This window comes from Equus asinus, chromosome 7, assembly GCF_041296235.1.
Source record: "Equus asinus isolate D_3611 breed Donkey chromosome 7, EquAss-T2T_v2, whole genome shotgun sequence".
In the NCBI taxonomy this organism is placed as follows: domain Eukaryota; kingdom Metazoa; phylum Chordata; class Mammalia; order Perissodactyla; family Equidae; genus Equus; species Equus asinus.
In genome coordinates, this window is record NC_091796.1 from 14,230,670 (window position 1) to 14,249,047 (window position 18,378).

Sequence of the window (18,378 nt, forward strand, 5' to 3'; positions counted from 1 at the left end):
TTCTGGTAGGTAAATTATAGCTCAATGATGATGTTAAAAAATGTCAGTAGTGGGATCTTGTTAAAAATTGAAAATATCAAAGTAAAGCAGGCCCTCAATAAAGAACATCAGCAATAGATTCAGAGTCTTTCAAAAAGTATCTGCAAGAAAATATCATTTGGTAATACCCACAGCTCACTCACAAAATAACCAGAAATATGTAAATGGGAAAAAAAGAAAGGAAAATACTCTTCTAAAAGTCATTCCAAATATTTACTGTCACCTTAAAACGTGACAGAATAGGAATGTGTATCAGCTACAATGTTCATCTTCTCAAATACCATGTTTATTTCACAATATCAAAATGCTTATGCAACGGACAATGGATAACATACTCTGTTGGAATAGAGGATGAAAATACGGGAATCCTTTCGGTCTGGTATACTGTTTCATCTTGTTCTGGCCCTTGAGTTTTAATCTATGCTTTGCTAATAGGTTTCTAAAATCTCTTTCATATTTGCTGTTTGCAGCACTCTCTGCTGAAAAAGAAAAAAGTAACACGTGAATTGAGTAAATTATTGTTTTATTTTACTTGCTTATTATAACACGCCAAAATCTTAGAACCAGAGGGACTCCCAAAATCACTAGTCCACAGTCTACTGAAGAGATGTTTCTCTCCATTAGTACACAACGCTACAGGACATTGATTTACTTTCAGAAGAAATCAACAGGAGATTATTAATGAACTTTGATTTAACACACTTTGTGCATGGCACAAACAAGAGGACATTTCACTTTTAAGGAAAATTTAAAACACGCACACACCCTACTACAGTCACATCAGTTTTGATGGTAAGACAGTGTGCAAACAAGTAAAACAAATTTTAAAAGAATGGGCTATTTCCATAGTGGTATTGATACTCCAACACCAGTTTTCTGCCAAGGCATTGACTGTCCTAAGGAGAAGAAAATTTTCCAAAGAAGAGGATACTATTGGACTCATTGTGCCTGATGAAGAACAGGAAAGGATGGTTGCAGTGAAAATTTTCATAATCTGGCGCCGATGTGACAGCAAAGCCCACGCCCGTGGCAGCTGCAGCCTCGACACCTTCCTCGGTTACCACCACAAAGGACCTGTGCAAGAACTTCTGGACATGCAACCCTGAACGTGAGGACATCCCTGAGTAGTCAGCTGTGTGCTCACTGAAGGCGTCCGCCATCCCCAGGGCTGCCAGGACGGCCTCCAGATCATAACTATCCTCCACTTCAAACCGGGTAAATTCACATTCCTTTCTTCCATATGCCCTGGGCTAGTCCACTCTACCAATTTCTCAGGAGTTATTTTATCCAAAATCTATTAAGGAAAAAAAGGGAGGGAAGAATGGTATGATTAGCGAGACAAATTTAAACAGTGTAATACTGATTTTATCACTAGGAAATTACTAATTTTAGTAACAAACAAAAGTAAAAATTTCATTTCATTAGACTCTTCATTTTATAGAGCATTTAATATAATATATTTCTCTACTTAAACTATCTGTGTATATATGAAAATTCAATAGTATTAAATAAACTTTTAAATTTAAGAAATAAGACATTTCTTATTCTAGCAACCTAATACATATTATTTCATTTTTACTATTCCTCTCTAGTCTTTATATGCATATATATTATACAATTTATAATATATTATAATATATGTAAATATGTAATATACATTTACATGTTGCAATCACAGTGGATGTCCATTTTACTTGTTATAATGTAAACTTTTGTTCATCAAGTTGATAAATTTTACCCAACATTCATCCATTCATTCACTTTAATCATCTAGTATGCATTAAGCATTATGATAAATGCTGATAGATACTGTAGATACAAAAATAATATTATCATGAATTTCAAAGTAGGTATCCTAGTGTATTTAATGCAGAGATTACTGATTTCACTCAGAAAGGCAGTTTTTTTCTTTTGGATTATTTCCCTAGGGTAATTCCCACAACTGGGGTTTTTGAGTTAGAGTATGAATATTCTTAAAGCTTTTATACATACTGCCATCTTACTGTGACAAAATACTTTCCAACATATAATGCTACTAGAGATGATTCACAGTAGCAGAACAGTATCCAGTATTATAACAATATAACATCTGTCATTTATTGAGTAATTTCCACGTCCTGGACCTATTTTAAGATATCTCCTAGAATGGGTCCAATACATGGAAAGCACTCAATAAATGATAAATGCTATATTATTACAATACTGGGTCCTGTTCTGTATATATATTTTTTCTATATATTTTCTAATCATTACAACACTATACATTAAGAACTATGGAGCCCATTTTATAGATGGGAAAATATTGGCATTCCAGGAAGTTAAGCATCAAAGGACTGAAAGCTACTAACTAGAAGAACAGGGATTTGAAACAAAGCCTTCCTAATTTCAAAACTACAGGATACCAGCCATATCAATTTTTAACTGCGAAGTGGGTGGGACTAAATCCAGGGGCTCAAGATTAAGGGTCCTGTGGACTTTGGGTGATTACTATGTGTTGACGTAGGTTTATCCTTGGTTAAAAAAAAAAAAAAAAAAAAAAAGTACTACTCTGGTAAGTGATATTGATTATGGGAGGAGGCTATCATGTGTGGGGGCAGGAGGTATATGGGAAATCTCTGTACCTTCCTCTCAATTTTGCTGTAAACCTAAAACTGCTCTAAAAAAATTGCCTTTAAAAAAGATTAAAAGTCTAAGAAAGAAATTCCAAAGGTCCAATAAGCATGAACGCAAAATTTGCTGTGCATGTGCATATGTAATTTTTTTCTGGGAAAGAGGGTCCATCCGGATCAACCATCTCTCAGAATGGTGGATGATCTTTAGAATTCCCATGTGTCCTTAAACGTTCATTTTAGCTCATCCTCAAATATTTTAGTATTGGTTGTTCTCAATAAACCTGATAACTTTTAATGTTCCTCTTTAGACACCCATCTGTCTTTGCTTTTGCACAGAGTGAGAAATATTTTCTACTTGGTGTTGCCAGACACCAGCTCCAAATCAGAAGCCCTGTTTCCAGGCTCACCCAGAACAAGCTTTGGGATGCAAAGCCTCAGGAAATGAAAGCAACATTGGAGCAATGCAAGGTTTTACCTTCTCCAGACCATCTATGTCATTGGGCAGCAACACGAACATGCTTAGGTCATTGTTTTTATATGGAATCCCCAGAATTTTGGCCTGCAAGTCCTCCAAGAGAGTGAAACTGAAGGAATGGCGCTGTGTCATCATCAGCACAGATTTACTTGTACTCTGCAACAAAGTCACAGGGCACGCAATGTCAGAGACGTAAGACAACCAAGTGAGCGCACCAAAATAATTAGCTTGGTCTAAAATCATGTTAAAGATCAGAGCCTCAGAATCAGCATTCGCTATCCACCATGTACACTTGCTCAAATATGACTTTAGATTTTACATCCCACATGTAAGCACAGCACACGTTGTAAATAAAGGACCAAACCTTATTCAGCCAAAATTCCTCCTCCTTGGTATTTTCTTTCTTAAACTCCGTGTCCCATTGCCCTTTAAAACAAACTACGTTCAGCAGCACCAACTTAGTGGAGCTGCTTATAGAGCCATCCGGAAACAGGTCCTTGATTTTTTCTGCAAACAAACAACAAAAATTGGCCCATCTTCAAAATTATGAGCAATATGCGTGGCACATACAATGCAGATGGACTTGAGTGATCATTGTGAACTCAGCTACGTCAGCGCCTGAAGGCCTTGCCAACAACGCGTTTGCTAGCAGAATCGGTAAGGACATTTTCACCTCGCCCAATGCCTATTTATCCCACTGGATACATTGAAATGTGATACGTAAGAGTTCAGGCTCTGGGATCAGATTGCCTCTGCTAGCATCCAGTTTTGCCTCTTATCAACTGAGGAATCTTGGGCAAGTGATTTAAGCTCTCTGTGCCTCAGTTTCCACATCAGTAAAACAGGAATAAAACCTGCCTCATAGGGTTGTTGAAAAGAGTTGACTTAATACACGTCAAGCACTTCTAACACTACCCAACTCATAGTAAGCGCTCAGTAAGCGTTAGCTATCATTATTTTTGCCCATTCAATATAGTTACCACCTGACCTTTAGAGATTACTTATTTTATTGGAAAAGGAGCTGATGTTTTGGGCTCTGGGTTTAGCCCAACTCGCACTAAATTCTGGAGAATACTGCCTTCAATCAACCCTTTGAAGACACTTTTTTTCCTTTGGACTAAGCGTGAAAAAAAAAATGCAATCTGAAATAAGAGATGCTTCCCTGATAACTGGAATAAAAAATGTAATCTGAAACTCTAATACTAAAGTATCAGTATTGCTCCCCAAAATATTTTCCATATCAGCGTTCCTCTCTGGTATTTCTTGTGTGTTTGGCTCATACTAGGAGATGAGGAGAGGAGGATGAAGTGAGGCCTCTGCCAAGTTCTCTGCTGCGGATGGGGTGAAAGTTGTTATCATCCCGCATGGTGCTCAGGTGGAGATGAGGCCTAGGCAAGCTCCGCTGTAGGTAGCAAAGGCAGGCTTTGACGGGAGAGCTGAACGTTTCTCACTTGACAAAGAGAAAGGAAACCCTCTATGACACTCTCACTTAGGGACTCAGACTCAGAAAGAAAGGCTCTGATATAAAAGAAAAAATGTGAACCCAAGACAGACATGAAACCAATTTCAGGATCCCCAAAAACATTGTAATCCACAGCATGTGCAAATAATTCTCCACTAAGTGTTGTGTTTCCATGAAGTTGGCTTCCTATGGTCCCCTCCCTGGTTCCCCTTGGCTCTCAATATATTTGCTGAGAACATTCCACCGTGTTCAGTGCCCTCTGTCATACCCCCCATGCCCAGCCCTGCCCTTCCAACCCTGAGACTCCATCTCAAGTCCCCTCCCAAAGCTTTCTTACCCTGGCACCCTGAGCAGTGTCAAGCACAGGGCTTCACTCACAGTGAGTACTCAAGAAGCGCTTTTATGATGAATGACCATACTCTACCATTTGTTTGGCTTTCAACCCAGGAATTAATCTTCTTTCGACTTTCATCTGCTGCATTTACAAAATCAGTGGGTTCCAGAGCAGCGTGGTAATATTTCTCAACATAATCTAAGTATTTCTTTAGGAGAAACAAGGAAGGAACAGAAAGAGTTTGAAAATTCGATTTATACTTTGCAACATCTCTGCCTAAATTTATCTGTACATCGAAATGACTCACAGTTAATCAGGGATTTTTAGGACCTGGGCAAATCATTTTGAGTACTTCCGTGCACATTTTTATGCAGGTGTATTGGGTTAAGGCAAAAATCAGATTTAGACTGCCAGGATTTTTAAAAAGTTCCAAAAAACTAGATGTCTGGAGAGCAGGCAGGGGGCACACCCAGTGATGTGGGCAGAGCCAGGCAGTCAACTTAGGCAGCATGCCTCCAGAACCCACAGTCCTAACAAGGGCATTTGGCCATTTATGAATACCACTCACAGATGTGGTGGACACAGCAAAACTTACCTGAAGGAAGAGGTAGGTCTTTTCTCCAAATAGCCTGTTGGCTATTTTCAGTTCATAATCATTAGTGGGTTTGCTTGTCTCAGTCAAAAACTTTTGGAATTGGTGATGAATCTCTTCTCTCTTCTCAATCTTCAAAATCAAAACAAAACCTCAGAGTTATGTTGTCAAAAGCGAGCCTAGATTCTCCCTCAGAGACAGGGCTGCTAGGTCTTTCTCTCAGTTTGATAGTCTTGAGAGTGGCCCACAAGTTTGGTGTGGCCCCTGGATGTCAGGTGACTTTTACACAAATCATGTGATAACGTAAGTCACAATCCATCTCAGCTCCACAAAGAAGCCTGTTCTGCCGGCCAATGCCACAGATCTTGCTTTTCTGGCTTGGGGTGCATTTTTATCTCAGCTGTAATTTCCCACTAAATGTTTTATATGCTTGTTTTTTAGCTAACCACAAGCTAACTACTTGAGGAAAGCAGATGACTCCTCAGATGATTCTTATCCACTCTAAAGTTTGGCAATTTCTGTTCCAGATAGTGGACAAGAAAAGTGACTCCTGATGGTATAAGTAGCCATTTGTCAGAGCTATACTTTGGACTGAAGTGAGATTTCCTTGTCTCTGCGGGGAAAAAAAAAAAGAGGAAACTTTTCTGGACATTTTTTGTAGACTCCATCAGTTTTCTGATTGAGGGCTGAGGAGTGAGTGCTCCATGGCAGAGCCAGCTGACCCAGCACACTTCCCTGAAACAAAGAGGAACACAGTCGCATTGCCTGTTGAGTGACATGTATGTGGCTGCTTCCATTCACACTGGTTGCAAAGGAGAGGGGAGAGGCATTTTAAATTTGACCTGAAAGGCTTATTCGTGATTGCACTGAGAACAGAAATGCTTTCTTCCTCCAGAATATGAAGGCCATGGGTTTTTGTTGTTTATATCTTTATTTCACTACTGGTTACCCAATGGCTAGAGTAGTATCTGGCACATAAAAAACAATTAGTTAATTTTTGTGAATAATTAATCAACATTTGAAGACATTCAAAGTGAAAATGTAAAAATGTGCTGCTCTAAAAAAATATCTGAGGTTGAATTTGACCTTTGGCTCTTTCCTTGCTACTATGAGCCTTTAAAGGGCAAGTGATCACTTTATGGCTGCTCAGCTTAACTGATACGTGATGTGAGCAGATCAAAGTATTGAAGCGTTTGGTGAATAACAGATTGATATAAAGAGGAGGATGTAATGGGAGTGTTTCTCCAGTAGGCCAGTTGTGACTGAGTTGATCTAAAAATGGGGAAAGGGAGGGAAGGCTACTGTCAAACAGGTCTGGGGTTAGAATTTATACCATCTCTATGGCCTGGGAAATCCCGTACTAAGAAATTAACTTAAAGTGACCTTGGGTTGATAACACCCCAGGATCTTATTTCAGAAAAAAAAAAAATTACCTATACTAGAACGATAACTATATTCCAGGTTTCACTGGACCCCCATAAATTATCAGCCAAATATTAGTTCATATTCCAAAATTACGTCATTAGAAAATAAGTCCTACATCAAGAATCAGAAACAAAAATAGCAAACAGTCATGTTAGACCCTCAAGGACTTAAAATATTGGAATTATCAAATATCACATTTAAAAAGCAATATATTGAGAATGTCAACCTGAAAAGATATTGAAAATATGGTTAAGGAACCAGGGACTATCAACAATTTTCAGGTTGATTTTATAAATCAACTAGAACTTCTATACATAAATATTCAGTAAACATTGAAATTAAAAGCTCAATAGATGGGACAAATAGACAATTACGAATAGCTAAATTAGTGAACTATACAGAGCTGAATAATTTTCTCAGAATGCAGCACAAAGACAAAAAGTGATAAAAAACATGTATGACAAGTGAAGAAATCTAGAAAATACAATACGAATTCTAAAATCCTTCCAAAAGGCAAGAAGAAGAGAATGGGGAAAATGCATTACTCAAAAAATTAAGTGGCTGAGAATTTTCCAGAATTGAAAAGTATAAATTTTCATATTCAGAAAACATGGTAAATCAGTCTTGTTGAATAAAGGAAATTCACACCTAGACATATTGCAGTAAAATTCAAGAACAGCAAGAAGAAGCAGCAAAACTTAAATGCAGCCAAAGGTAGATCAGCTATCAAGGAATGCCAATTAAACAAACTTAACAGCAACATTAGAAATGCAGAGTGGAATGGTATCTTCAAAGAGTTGCAAGGAAATATCGATCTAGAATTCAAAATACAGTTAAATATTCATTCAAGAACAAACAAAGGCAAATATAACCTGACAGCATCTGCCATGTGTCAATCTTTACTAAAGAAAGTTTTGAGGAGAGATGTAAGCAAGACGGCAGAAGAAGAAGCCCCAGATCCTCCTTCCCTGAGTGGAGAGGCTGACTTAACACCAGTACAAGAACCAAATGCCTTTGCAAAAGATCCAGAAACCAGTCCAAAGGTCCCTGTACCCCAGATGAGCAAGAACCAACTGCATCAAGGCCCAGTAGAAAGATTCACGGTACTCATTCACCAGAGCTCCTTCCCCCAACACAGTATGGTGTGACTGGGAGAAAACTCCCAACTTCTCCTGGGGGAGAGAAACAGAAGAGTAGAATGTGTACCGACCATTCTGGCTTTTCTGGAGGCTGCCTGAGAGACTGGTTTCTGTCTTGTCTCAATCAAACTGCTGACAGGAACAGAGCACCAGGTTGACCACTGACAACAAAGGCAATCAGCAGCATTAGAGTCTGCAGTATCACAGAGAGACACCAAGGGGAGCTCCCAAGTAAAAACCAGCAAACGTTTTCAATTAGATTACCTGCACAAGCCCAGACAGGAGGCATCCCCAGAAAATGCTTAAGAGGTCTCCAGAATTTCCAGCCAGGCTGATTGGAAAAAGTTCTCCCTGTATTAAACCAAACCACAAAGACTGGGAAAGGTGGCTGATTTTCCAAATGCCAAAGTCCCAAAAGAAGATAACAAGGCACAAAAAGACATGGAAACATGGTCCAATCAAAAGAACAAATTAAACCAACAACCTAACTTTACATCTCAAGGGACTAGAAAAAGAACAAACTAAACCAAAAGTTAACAGAAGGAAGGAAATAATAAAGATTAGAGCAGAAATAAACAAAACAGAGAGTCGAAAAACAATAGAAAAAAATCAACAAAAGCAAGAGTTGGGGTTTTTTTCCAGAAGATCAACAAAATTGACAAATCCTTAACCAGACCAATTAAGAAAAAAATATAGAAGACTCCAATAACTAAAACTGGAAATCAAAGAGGGGACATTACAACTAATGTCATGGAGATAAAAAGGATTATGAGAAATTACTATTAATGATTATAATCTAGAATAAATGGATAAATTTCTAGAAACATACAACCTACCAAGACTGAATAATGAAGAAATAAAAAATCTGAACAGACAACTAGTAAGAAGATTGAATCAGTAATCAAAAACCTCCAACAACAAAAAAGCTCAGAACGAAATAGCTTGATTGGAGAATTCTACCAAACAATTAAAAAAAATTAATACCAATCTTCCTCAAAGTCTTCCAAAAACTTGAAGAGAAAGGAACATTCTCAAACTCATTCTATGTAGCCAGCAGTACCCTAATACCAGAACAAATACCTAATACCAGACAAAGCTTATAAGAAAAGAAAACTATGGACCAATATATCTGATGAGTATTGATTCAAAAATCCTCAACAAAATACTAGCAAACCAAATACAACAGCACATTAAAAGGATCATACACCATAACCAAGTAGGACTTATACTTGGAATGTATGGATGGTTCAACATATGAAACTCAATCAATGTAATGCACAACATTAACAGAATGAAAGACAAAAGCCACATGAATATCTCAACTGATGTAGAAAAATCTTTTGACAAAATTCAGCACCCTTTCATGATAAAAACATTCAACAAACTAGAAATAGAAGGAATCAACATAATAAAATCAGATGTCCACTCTCACCACTACTATTCAATATATTCAACAAAGTCCTGAAAGTCTTAGCCAGAAGAAGAAAATTAGAGAATAAAACAACATAAGAGGAATGCAAATCAGAAAGAAAGTACATTCGTGTCTGTTCACAGATGACATAATCTTATATGTAGAAAATCCTAGATTCCACAAAAAAACTGTTAAATTAATTCATCAAAGTTTCAGAATACAAAATCTACATGGAAAAATCAGTTGCATCTCTATACACTAACAATGACCAATCCAAAAAGTAATTAAGAAAATAATCCCATTTACTATAGTATCAAAAGGGATAAAAGAGTTAGATATAAACTTAACTAAGAAGAAGAAAGACTTGTACACTGAAAACTACAAAAAAATGCTTTAAAAAATCAAAGAAGATACAAATAAATGGAAAGAATCCATGTTCATGGATTGGAAGACATAATATTGTTAAAATAGCCATACTACCCAAAGTGATGTATAGATTCAATGCAATCCCTATCAAAATCTCAATGGCATGTTTTGCAGTAATAGAAAAAATATCTTAAAATTCATATGGCATCTCAGGCAAGCAAATAGACAAAACAATCTGGAAAAAAAAGAGTGAAGTTAGAGACTTCACACTTCCTGATCTCAAAACATACTACAAAGCAACAGTTATAAAGATGGTGTGGTACCAGCATAAAGACAGATATATGGACCAATGGAACAGAATATGGAGACCAGAAATAAACCCTTGCTTATATGACCAAATGGTTTTAAACAAGGGTGCTAAGACTACACAATGAGGAAAGGATAGTCTCTTTGACAAATGATGTTGGGACAACTGAATATCTGCAAGCAAAAGAATGAAGTACAACCCTTACATTATACCATATATAAAAATTAACTCAAAATGAGTTAAAGAACCAAACATAAAACTTAAAACTATAAAACCCTGAAGAAAACATAAGGAAAAAGCTTATAGATTGTGGATGGTAATGATATATCAAGTATGACATCAAAAGCACAGGCAACAAAAGCAACATAGACAAATGGAACCACATCAAACTAAAAAACTTCTACTCATTAAAGGAAACAGTCAACATATTGAAAAGGTAACCTGTGGACTGGGATAAACTATTTGCAAACCATATATCAGATATGGAGTTAATATCCAGAATATATAAAGAACTTCTACAACTCAGCAACAACAATAAAATAATCCAAAGAAAAAATGAGTAAAGGACTTGAATAGACAAGTCACCAAAGAAGATATACAAATGGCCAACAGCATGTGAAAAGGTACTCAACATCACTAATCACAAGAAGAATGCAAATATCAAAACCAGAAGGAGATATCAACTCACATCCATTAGGATGGCCACTATCAAAAGAACAGGAAATAGTAAGTGTCAGTGAGAATGCGGAGAATTTGGAACCTTGAACATTGTTGGTGGGAATGTAAAATGGTTCAGCTATTATGGGAAACAGTACAGAGGTTTCTCAAAAATCTAAAAATGAAATTGCCATATGATCCAGCAATCATATTTCTGAATATATATCAAAAAACTTCAAAGCAAGATCTCAAAGGGGTATTTGCATTTCCATGTTCATTGCAGTATTATTCACAACAGCCAAGAGGTGGAAGCAACCCAATTGTTCTTCAACATATGAATGGGTAAAGAAAATGTGGTATATACCTACAATGGAATATTATGCAGCCTTTAAAAATAAGGAAATCTTGTTACACACCTCAACATGGATGAATCTCAAGGACATTATGTTAAACAAGATACGCCAGTCACAAAAGAATAGATACTGCATGATTCCACTTACATGAAGTACTGCAAGTAGTCAAAATCATAGAAACAGAAATTAGAAATCAATCAGTCAATCAACAATCAACAGGCTGGCAGTTTTAAATCCAAATTCTTCCCAGAATATCAGGTGTGTTTCTGAATTTATACAAACTCTCCCAGAGAACAGTAAAAGAGGAAACATTCCCCAACTCATCTTAGGAGTTTAGTGATACTCTGATACCAAAACTAGACAAGGACAGGACAAGAAAAAATATTACAGATTGATCTTGTTTATAACAGAGATTTTTTAAAACCCTGACAAAATATTACCAAATCCAATTCAATAATGCAAAACTTTTTAAAACTCATGACCAAGTTGATTGTGCCACAAATACAAAAATGGTTTAACATTAGAAATTCTATTAATATAATTTGCTTCATTAACAGAGAAAAAAATCATATGGTCATCAACAATACAGAAAAGATATACATATGTATGTATGTATGTATGAATATGGATGACTAGGGATTGCAAGGTCAGTGGGATTTCAGGTCCCACTTTCTCTGCACAGCTGTATGAAATGGGCCTGTATACACTGCTGAGAGGGATAGATATTGGTACAATCCCTTTGGCAAACAATTTGGTAATAGTCAATAAAGCTGAACATGCATACACCCTACCTCCCAGATGCATATTATAGACCAGCGTTGTCCCATTGAAATACAACGTGAGCCACAATTCTGAGCTACATTCACAATCTTAAACTTCCTAGTGACTACATTATTAAAAGTAAAATGAAATAAGTGATATCAAGTTTAATATTACATTTTATCAAACTCAATGTAGAACATCACCATTTCAATATATAACTATAATAATTATATATTAAAATACAATGTGTTAGGTATTATTTCAACAAAATTTACAGATAAAAATTAATGAGATTTTGGGGCTGGCCCGTGGCCGAGTGGCTAAGTTCCCGCGCTCCGCTGCGGCGGCCCAGTGTTTCATTGGTTCGAATCCTGGCTACGGACATGGCACTGCTCATCAAACCACGCTGAGGCAGCGTCCCACAAGCCACAACTAGATGGACCCACAATGAAGAATATACAACTATGTACCAGGGGGCTTTGGGGAGATAAAGGAAAAAAATAAAACCTTAAAAAAAAATTAATGAGATTTTTACATTTGTGACATAATAAAAAATATGTATTTGGTCTCTGTCCCCAGTTCCTGATGCAGAACTCCTAAAACTCATAATTTCCTGAGTGACGGGGGTGCTAGGAACATCTTGTATTCTAATATTTGAGTTTTGACTCCAGTTCCTGACACCAAGCTCCCAAATCCCTCAGAATTTCCTGAGTCATGGGGAGCACCCTTTGTTCTAATGAGGCAACTCTTGGCGGGCTCCGGAATAGCTTCAAGGTAGGATCTGGTCACCAGAAAGACCAAACCAGTATTAGAAGTTTGGAACTTTTAGCCTCATACCTCATCATCCAGGGAATGCAGAGGAGCTGGAAATTGAGTTAATAATCGATCATGCCTATGTGATGGTGCTTCAGTAAAAATCCCTATTTTTATTGTTGAGAGAGCTTCCAGGTTGGTGAACACATCCATGTGCTGGGAGGGTGGTGCACCCCAAAACACAGGGACAGAAGCTCCTGTGCTCGGGACCCTTTCATACCTCACCCTATCTACCTCTTCATCTGGAAATTCATTTGTATCCTTTGAAATGAACCAGTAAACAAAAGTAAGGTGTTTCCTTGAGTTCTGAGAGACATTATGGCAAATTATTGAACTTGAGGAGGGGGTCATAGGATCCTCCGATTTGCAGCCAAGTCAGACGGAAGTGTGGGTAACCTGGGAACCCACTGCTTGTGCCTGGCATCTGAAGTGGGGAAAGTCTTGTGGGACTCAGCTCTTCACCTGTAGGATCTGCACTAACTCCAGGTAGTTAGCATCAGAATTATTTAATGTGACAACAAAACCCACACATTTGATGTCAGTGTTGCGAGTATAAAAACAGTTTTCCTTTAACATTCTTTTTTCATACCAAGTTCTTGAATTCAGTGCATATTTTATACTTATGGCACATCTCAATTTGGACTAGATACATTTCAAGCACTCTACAGCCACTTGAATGGCTACCATATTTGATAGCTCAGGACTAGAGAGACTGTCATCCAGGTAAACTACAAGGCTTATATAAGGTCATTTCAGGAAGGAAGGAAGGAAGGAAGAGGGGAAGGAGGGAGGAATGGGGAAAGGAAAGGAGAGAGGAAAAGAGAAAAGGAAGAATTCTAATCTTCTTCATACCGCTGTGACTCCCAGAAAAATCCTGGGGAATGGACAGAGCTACTGCACAGAGTCATACAGGCTGTGCCCTGCACAAAGCTGAAGTTCAACCCTCACCTCAGTCACGAAGCTCTTCAGCCAGGAGGGGCATCTGTCCTAGGGGGTGTATCTTTTTCTAATTTGCGCAAAGATTCTATATAGGCTACCATGCTTGGAAAGGAAAGTGCTCTGAAAACAACTGTGCTCCTTGATTGAGTGGACAGCACAGCAGTTATCTGACCCAACTCTGTTGTACAAACTCTGGAAGGAAGGCTGACTCTCCATATATGCAACTGAACCACCCAGACAACCTGACCATGTGGGATTGTGAAATGAACAGCTCATATTGCTGGTGATTTGAGCCATGATTTTATGAGGGCCTGGGAATGGACTAGGACTGCTGTCAGGGCAAGTATGCCCTTCCTGAGAGCTCTAACCATCTTTGGATGCCAATCCTCACCTATGGACTTAATCCCTCCCCCATGTTTGCACAGACTATCCTTTGGGTGAGGAATACTACAACCCTAGAGCTTGAAGAGACCCCAGGAAGTCATTGGTCCTGTGCTAGTATTTTTTAAAGTGGAACATCAGCAGAGGGCACTTAAAATAAAAATGAAATGTAGGAATAATATCACCTAAGACTACCATGACAACCACTGGGTGACTTACTGGTGCATTCCAGACACTCCACTGGACACTTTACAGGGGCTCAAAGAAGATGAATAAATTGTCCAAAGTAGCATAGCTGAGCCAGGATTTGAACCCAAATCTGTTTAATTTCAAAACTCATCTACTCTGATATAGGGACTTTCAGTCTATTAGCCTGTACCAGCATATATCATAGTGGTTGGTGCACATTAAAGTTAATGTCTCTTCTTCTTCTTAACATTAAGGGTTTATTATTATTGTATAATCCTACCAACTTTATTTGACTGCAGTGACTGCTTGAAAATAAGCATGAAGTATTACCTCTTCTGCACATCCCCCCAGTGAGCCCATTTCTACAAAGCAACCATACTGAAGGTTGTAAGACATGTGTCCCACCTCTTTTTCTTCAGCTTTGGTTCTTGAGCTTTCTATGTCTTTTTCAGAGCAAAGCACCTGCAAGGGACAAAAAATATTATGGCAGTGATCAGAGCAGAGACAACCTCACACAGGATCACTCAGAGGAAATTGGATGTTTTTTAAAGAAACCTCAGTGGTACACAGGTAACATTTCTCTCCTTGCAAAACCATGAAAAAGTCTGGGTTGCCCACTGATCTCTTCAGAGGAGCCTACATTGGTTTATCCATTCAGATCTTCATCTTTGATGTGTCATTTATACCCTAGTGGGGATTATGCAACATCTCCCAGTAGTTTTTCTTCTTCATGCTTCATCCTTAATTAGGAGGTTGATGGCTTTGGACAAGGCCACTCACCCAGCCCCTGCTCTTAGCAATTTCAAGCACCAGGGAGCAGAAGGCATGGCGGTATTTGGAGAGGGAAGAGGACTTCCCCAATAGACCTGAAATTGTTCCATGTCTTCATATGCTTTCTCTGTTTCCTGGCCCATCGGTCAAGAGGAGCATATTCTCAAGGTAATGCTAGAAGGCTGCCCCCGGAGATGACTCTCTGTCTGGAAAGCAAGGGAAGCCCATCTTACCTTCAGTAGCTGGGTGGCGGTGGCTCCTCGGGCCCCTAGGAGGAGCATGCCGATGGCAGCTGAGATGCTCGCAGGGGAAAAGAAGATGTTGCCATCCTTTGTTATATTCAGCTCTTTGAAAAGATCAATGGCAAACTGAATGGTTGCTGCACCAAGTGAATCCATGATGATTCTAGTGAGCTCTAGAACAGCAACAACAATCAAAACAAGACAAGCACTTGTCACTCATTTGAATTGCTTTATTCACAGGAACCCTTCCTGCTTCTCTTCTTCTTCCTGCACTGATCCAGAAAATAGAGATTTTCACCCTGTTGGTGAAAGGCCACTGCTGCCCACTTCTCAACCCTTCTCTTGACCCTCTCTTGACAGAGATAATCATTCTGACATCATCCAGTGGTTCTCAGTTCTCATTTCACCTGGGAGCAGGGTTAATGCCTCAAATGGTTTTCTTCTCTCTTGTTCTCTATCAGAACCTTCCTGCATCTGCCTGCAGGCCATCTCCTCCCTACGCTAAGCTCCCTCAGGCAGGCCCATCTCTGGCTATGCAATATTGGGCTTGTCCAGCTGCTAGGCTCATGACCAGGCAAGGGGCAGGCTAGGAATCCCTATTGGCCTCAGGTGCAAGCAGTGTTCTCCAATGGAGCCCTCAGTCACATTTTTCTCTGATATTTTCAACTTCTCAATTGATTCAAATCCAGTGCAGAGAGTGGTAAGATAGATTAATTCTCTTAAATCCCAATTCCTAACTGCATGAAAACTTGACCCTGGGCTGAATTTTCGCTAATGGGCAATGACATATCTCTGGCTTTGGATTGTTAAGTCGGGGTGAAAGCATTTCTTCTTTATACTTTTCTATATTGTTGCAGGCTTGTACATCATGCCAGCCCTGATGTCATTTCCGCTACATTAAACCCAGCATATACAGGTTTAAAACCAAAGCACTCATTCCCTGCTTACTCCCTGGCTCCCTGGCTCCAGAATCCACTCTCCGCTACAGAGACAGACAGCCAAGGTCGTCCACCTGGACTCCTTACCATCTCCTCCTCCTTCCTGCAAGCAGCCTCCCAAGGCTGAATACAGGCTGGTGGGAAAGCTCCAACCAGCAAGGCCTCTGACTCCCCCCTATCTACAAGCAGCCACATTCCTCACAAACCTCTAAAACCCCTGGCCTCTCATCTTTCAGGTAGATGAAATGAAAGGAGACAAATTTGAGGGCTCACTCTCATCTCCCAGCTGATATCATCCCAAATGAAAACTCTTTCCTTGCCATAAGCCTGGCGTTCCAGTTTTTATTTGGCCCCTCTTGTGCGGCGAGTAAAGAACCTATGTTTGTAGGTGGCAACATACACAGAGTTCATATTAATTTTTTTATCTCACAAAAAATTAATTTTTAAAGAGCAATGAATATTTACCAAAAATAAACAAATAGAACACATTTTATATTATCTTCGTCATCTGCTATATTACAACTAGAAAAATCCTCAAACAAGAATGAGATTAATGCAAAATAAAATTTTTTGAAAGGCTACATACTTTGAGGGCTTTTTGCTATCAAGGGCTCATCCTTGCTGAGGCATCTCACATCTTCTGTTAAAACTCCCATTTCAACCTCGGGTTTCCTTTCAGGGATTCTTTGCAGGTTAACTTACAGATAAAATGAATTCATTTACTTCAAACAAGATGAAGAAGATACATTGTCATAGCCATGTAGGCACTGAATTAAATAAAACCATCCCAAGGAAAGTCATGCACAATAAGAACACTTCTTTCAAATCAACAAGCATCCATGTTCTCAAAACTCTGAAGTCTTAAGTTGGAGCTGAAGGAAAAACTTACCTGGCTTTGGAGAGACGACGTGGCTGGGCAAGGAGCCAGAAAGCATGTGTAACATGCGTAGTTGAGATTTTTAATTTATAGCTCTGTCTCTGCCTCTGCCTACTCATCATCATTTGCATTTCCTGTGAGACAACTTTTGGTTTCTCAATGACGATTCCCCTAATAAAAAAATTAGCAGGCAAAGTTTATGACAAAACTAAGCATTGAATTTCCTTCTTCTTTCATTTATGGCCATGAAATGATGCAATTGAAGTTGTCAGCAATTGGGTTGTGAACTGTAGCTCAGAAAGTGTGCATCTTAGACATAGAGGAATAGAGTTTGAATTCTATCTTCTCCAAAATCCCTTACAAATTCTTTGGGGGACCCAAGCATAAAGAGATCTAAATTAACCAGACAACAAAATAAGACTAAAAGCGGGAGCTCAGTCCAGGACCAAAGGGCTGCGTCAGATGGCCCAGTTAAATGAATTATGACCAGGGACAGACCATGAGAGGGACTTCATCACTAATGGCATCCAGGATCCTCTGGAAAGAATTGTTCAGAGCACTGGTTCTCTACCTTGGATGCACATTAAAATCTCCTGGGGAACTTTTTAAAAAAGTGTCTATGCCCAAGCCCCGTCCCCAGACAACTAAGCATCTCTGGGGTGGGAGCCAGGCATCAGAATTTTTATCACCCCAGGAGATGATGATGTGCAGCCAAGGTTGGGAATCACTGGTTTATAGGCTGACGAAGACCTGAACTAATGTGTACTTTACTTACCAGAGATGTGCAGAGCTGTGTCCTGACAAGACCAGTCTCTGTAATATAGTCAACTTTGCTGTTGCATTATTTTGGGGCGTCAAATGCAAAGAATAAAATGAAAGAAAATTTGCTTGCTAGAAAAGAAGGAGGAAAAGTAGTGAGAAAAGTTTGGGCAGGGAGCTAAACACATAACACATACACTCATACCACTCTTGTTCTCAAATATTCTGCCCATTAATTATGAAATCTCTCATTTAAATTAACTCCATGAACATTTGTTGAGTCTGCTATATACAAGACACTGAGCTAAGCACCAATAATTCATAAACGTCCCACAATCTTACTGATTTTAGAAAAACAACACTATTTTTTTTAAAAAAAGAAACTCAATAGGAAATCATACATCCAAATTCCAGTCTTTCCTGTCAACTCTGGAGCATCTCTACTCGCTCTACTAGTTTATCAAAAAAAACAGCACTTCATTATTCTCAGCCTTAGTCTTGAGTAAAGGGTGTGAAAATTCATCATTGTTGCCAA

At 38.7% G+C, this 18,378-nt stretch overlaps 1 protein-coding gene across 1 annotated transcript; it reads right to left on the reverse strand.

Annotated features, from left to right (window-relative positions):
- Positions 1 to 553: 553 nt before the first annotated feature.
- Positions 554 to 15,438, reverse strand: SERPINB13 (serpin family B member 13). Its single transcript, XM_014843793.3, is given in 8 exon segments — positions 554 to 1,255; positions 1,258 to 1,333; positions 3,127 to 3,282; positions 3,491 to 3,633; positions 5,013 to 5,130; positions 5,518 to 5,646; positions 14,662 to 14,718; positions 15,261 to 15,438. Coding segments are annotated over 8 exon segments (1,164 nt in total). The 5' UTR covers positions 15,426 to 15,438; the 3' UTR covers positions 554 to 935.
- Positions 15,439 to 18,378: the final 2,940 nt, after the last annotated feature.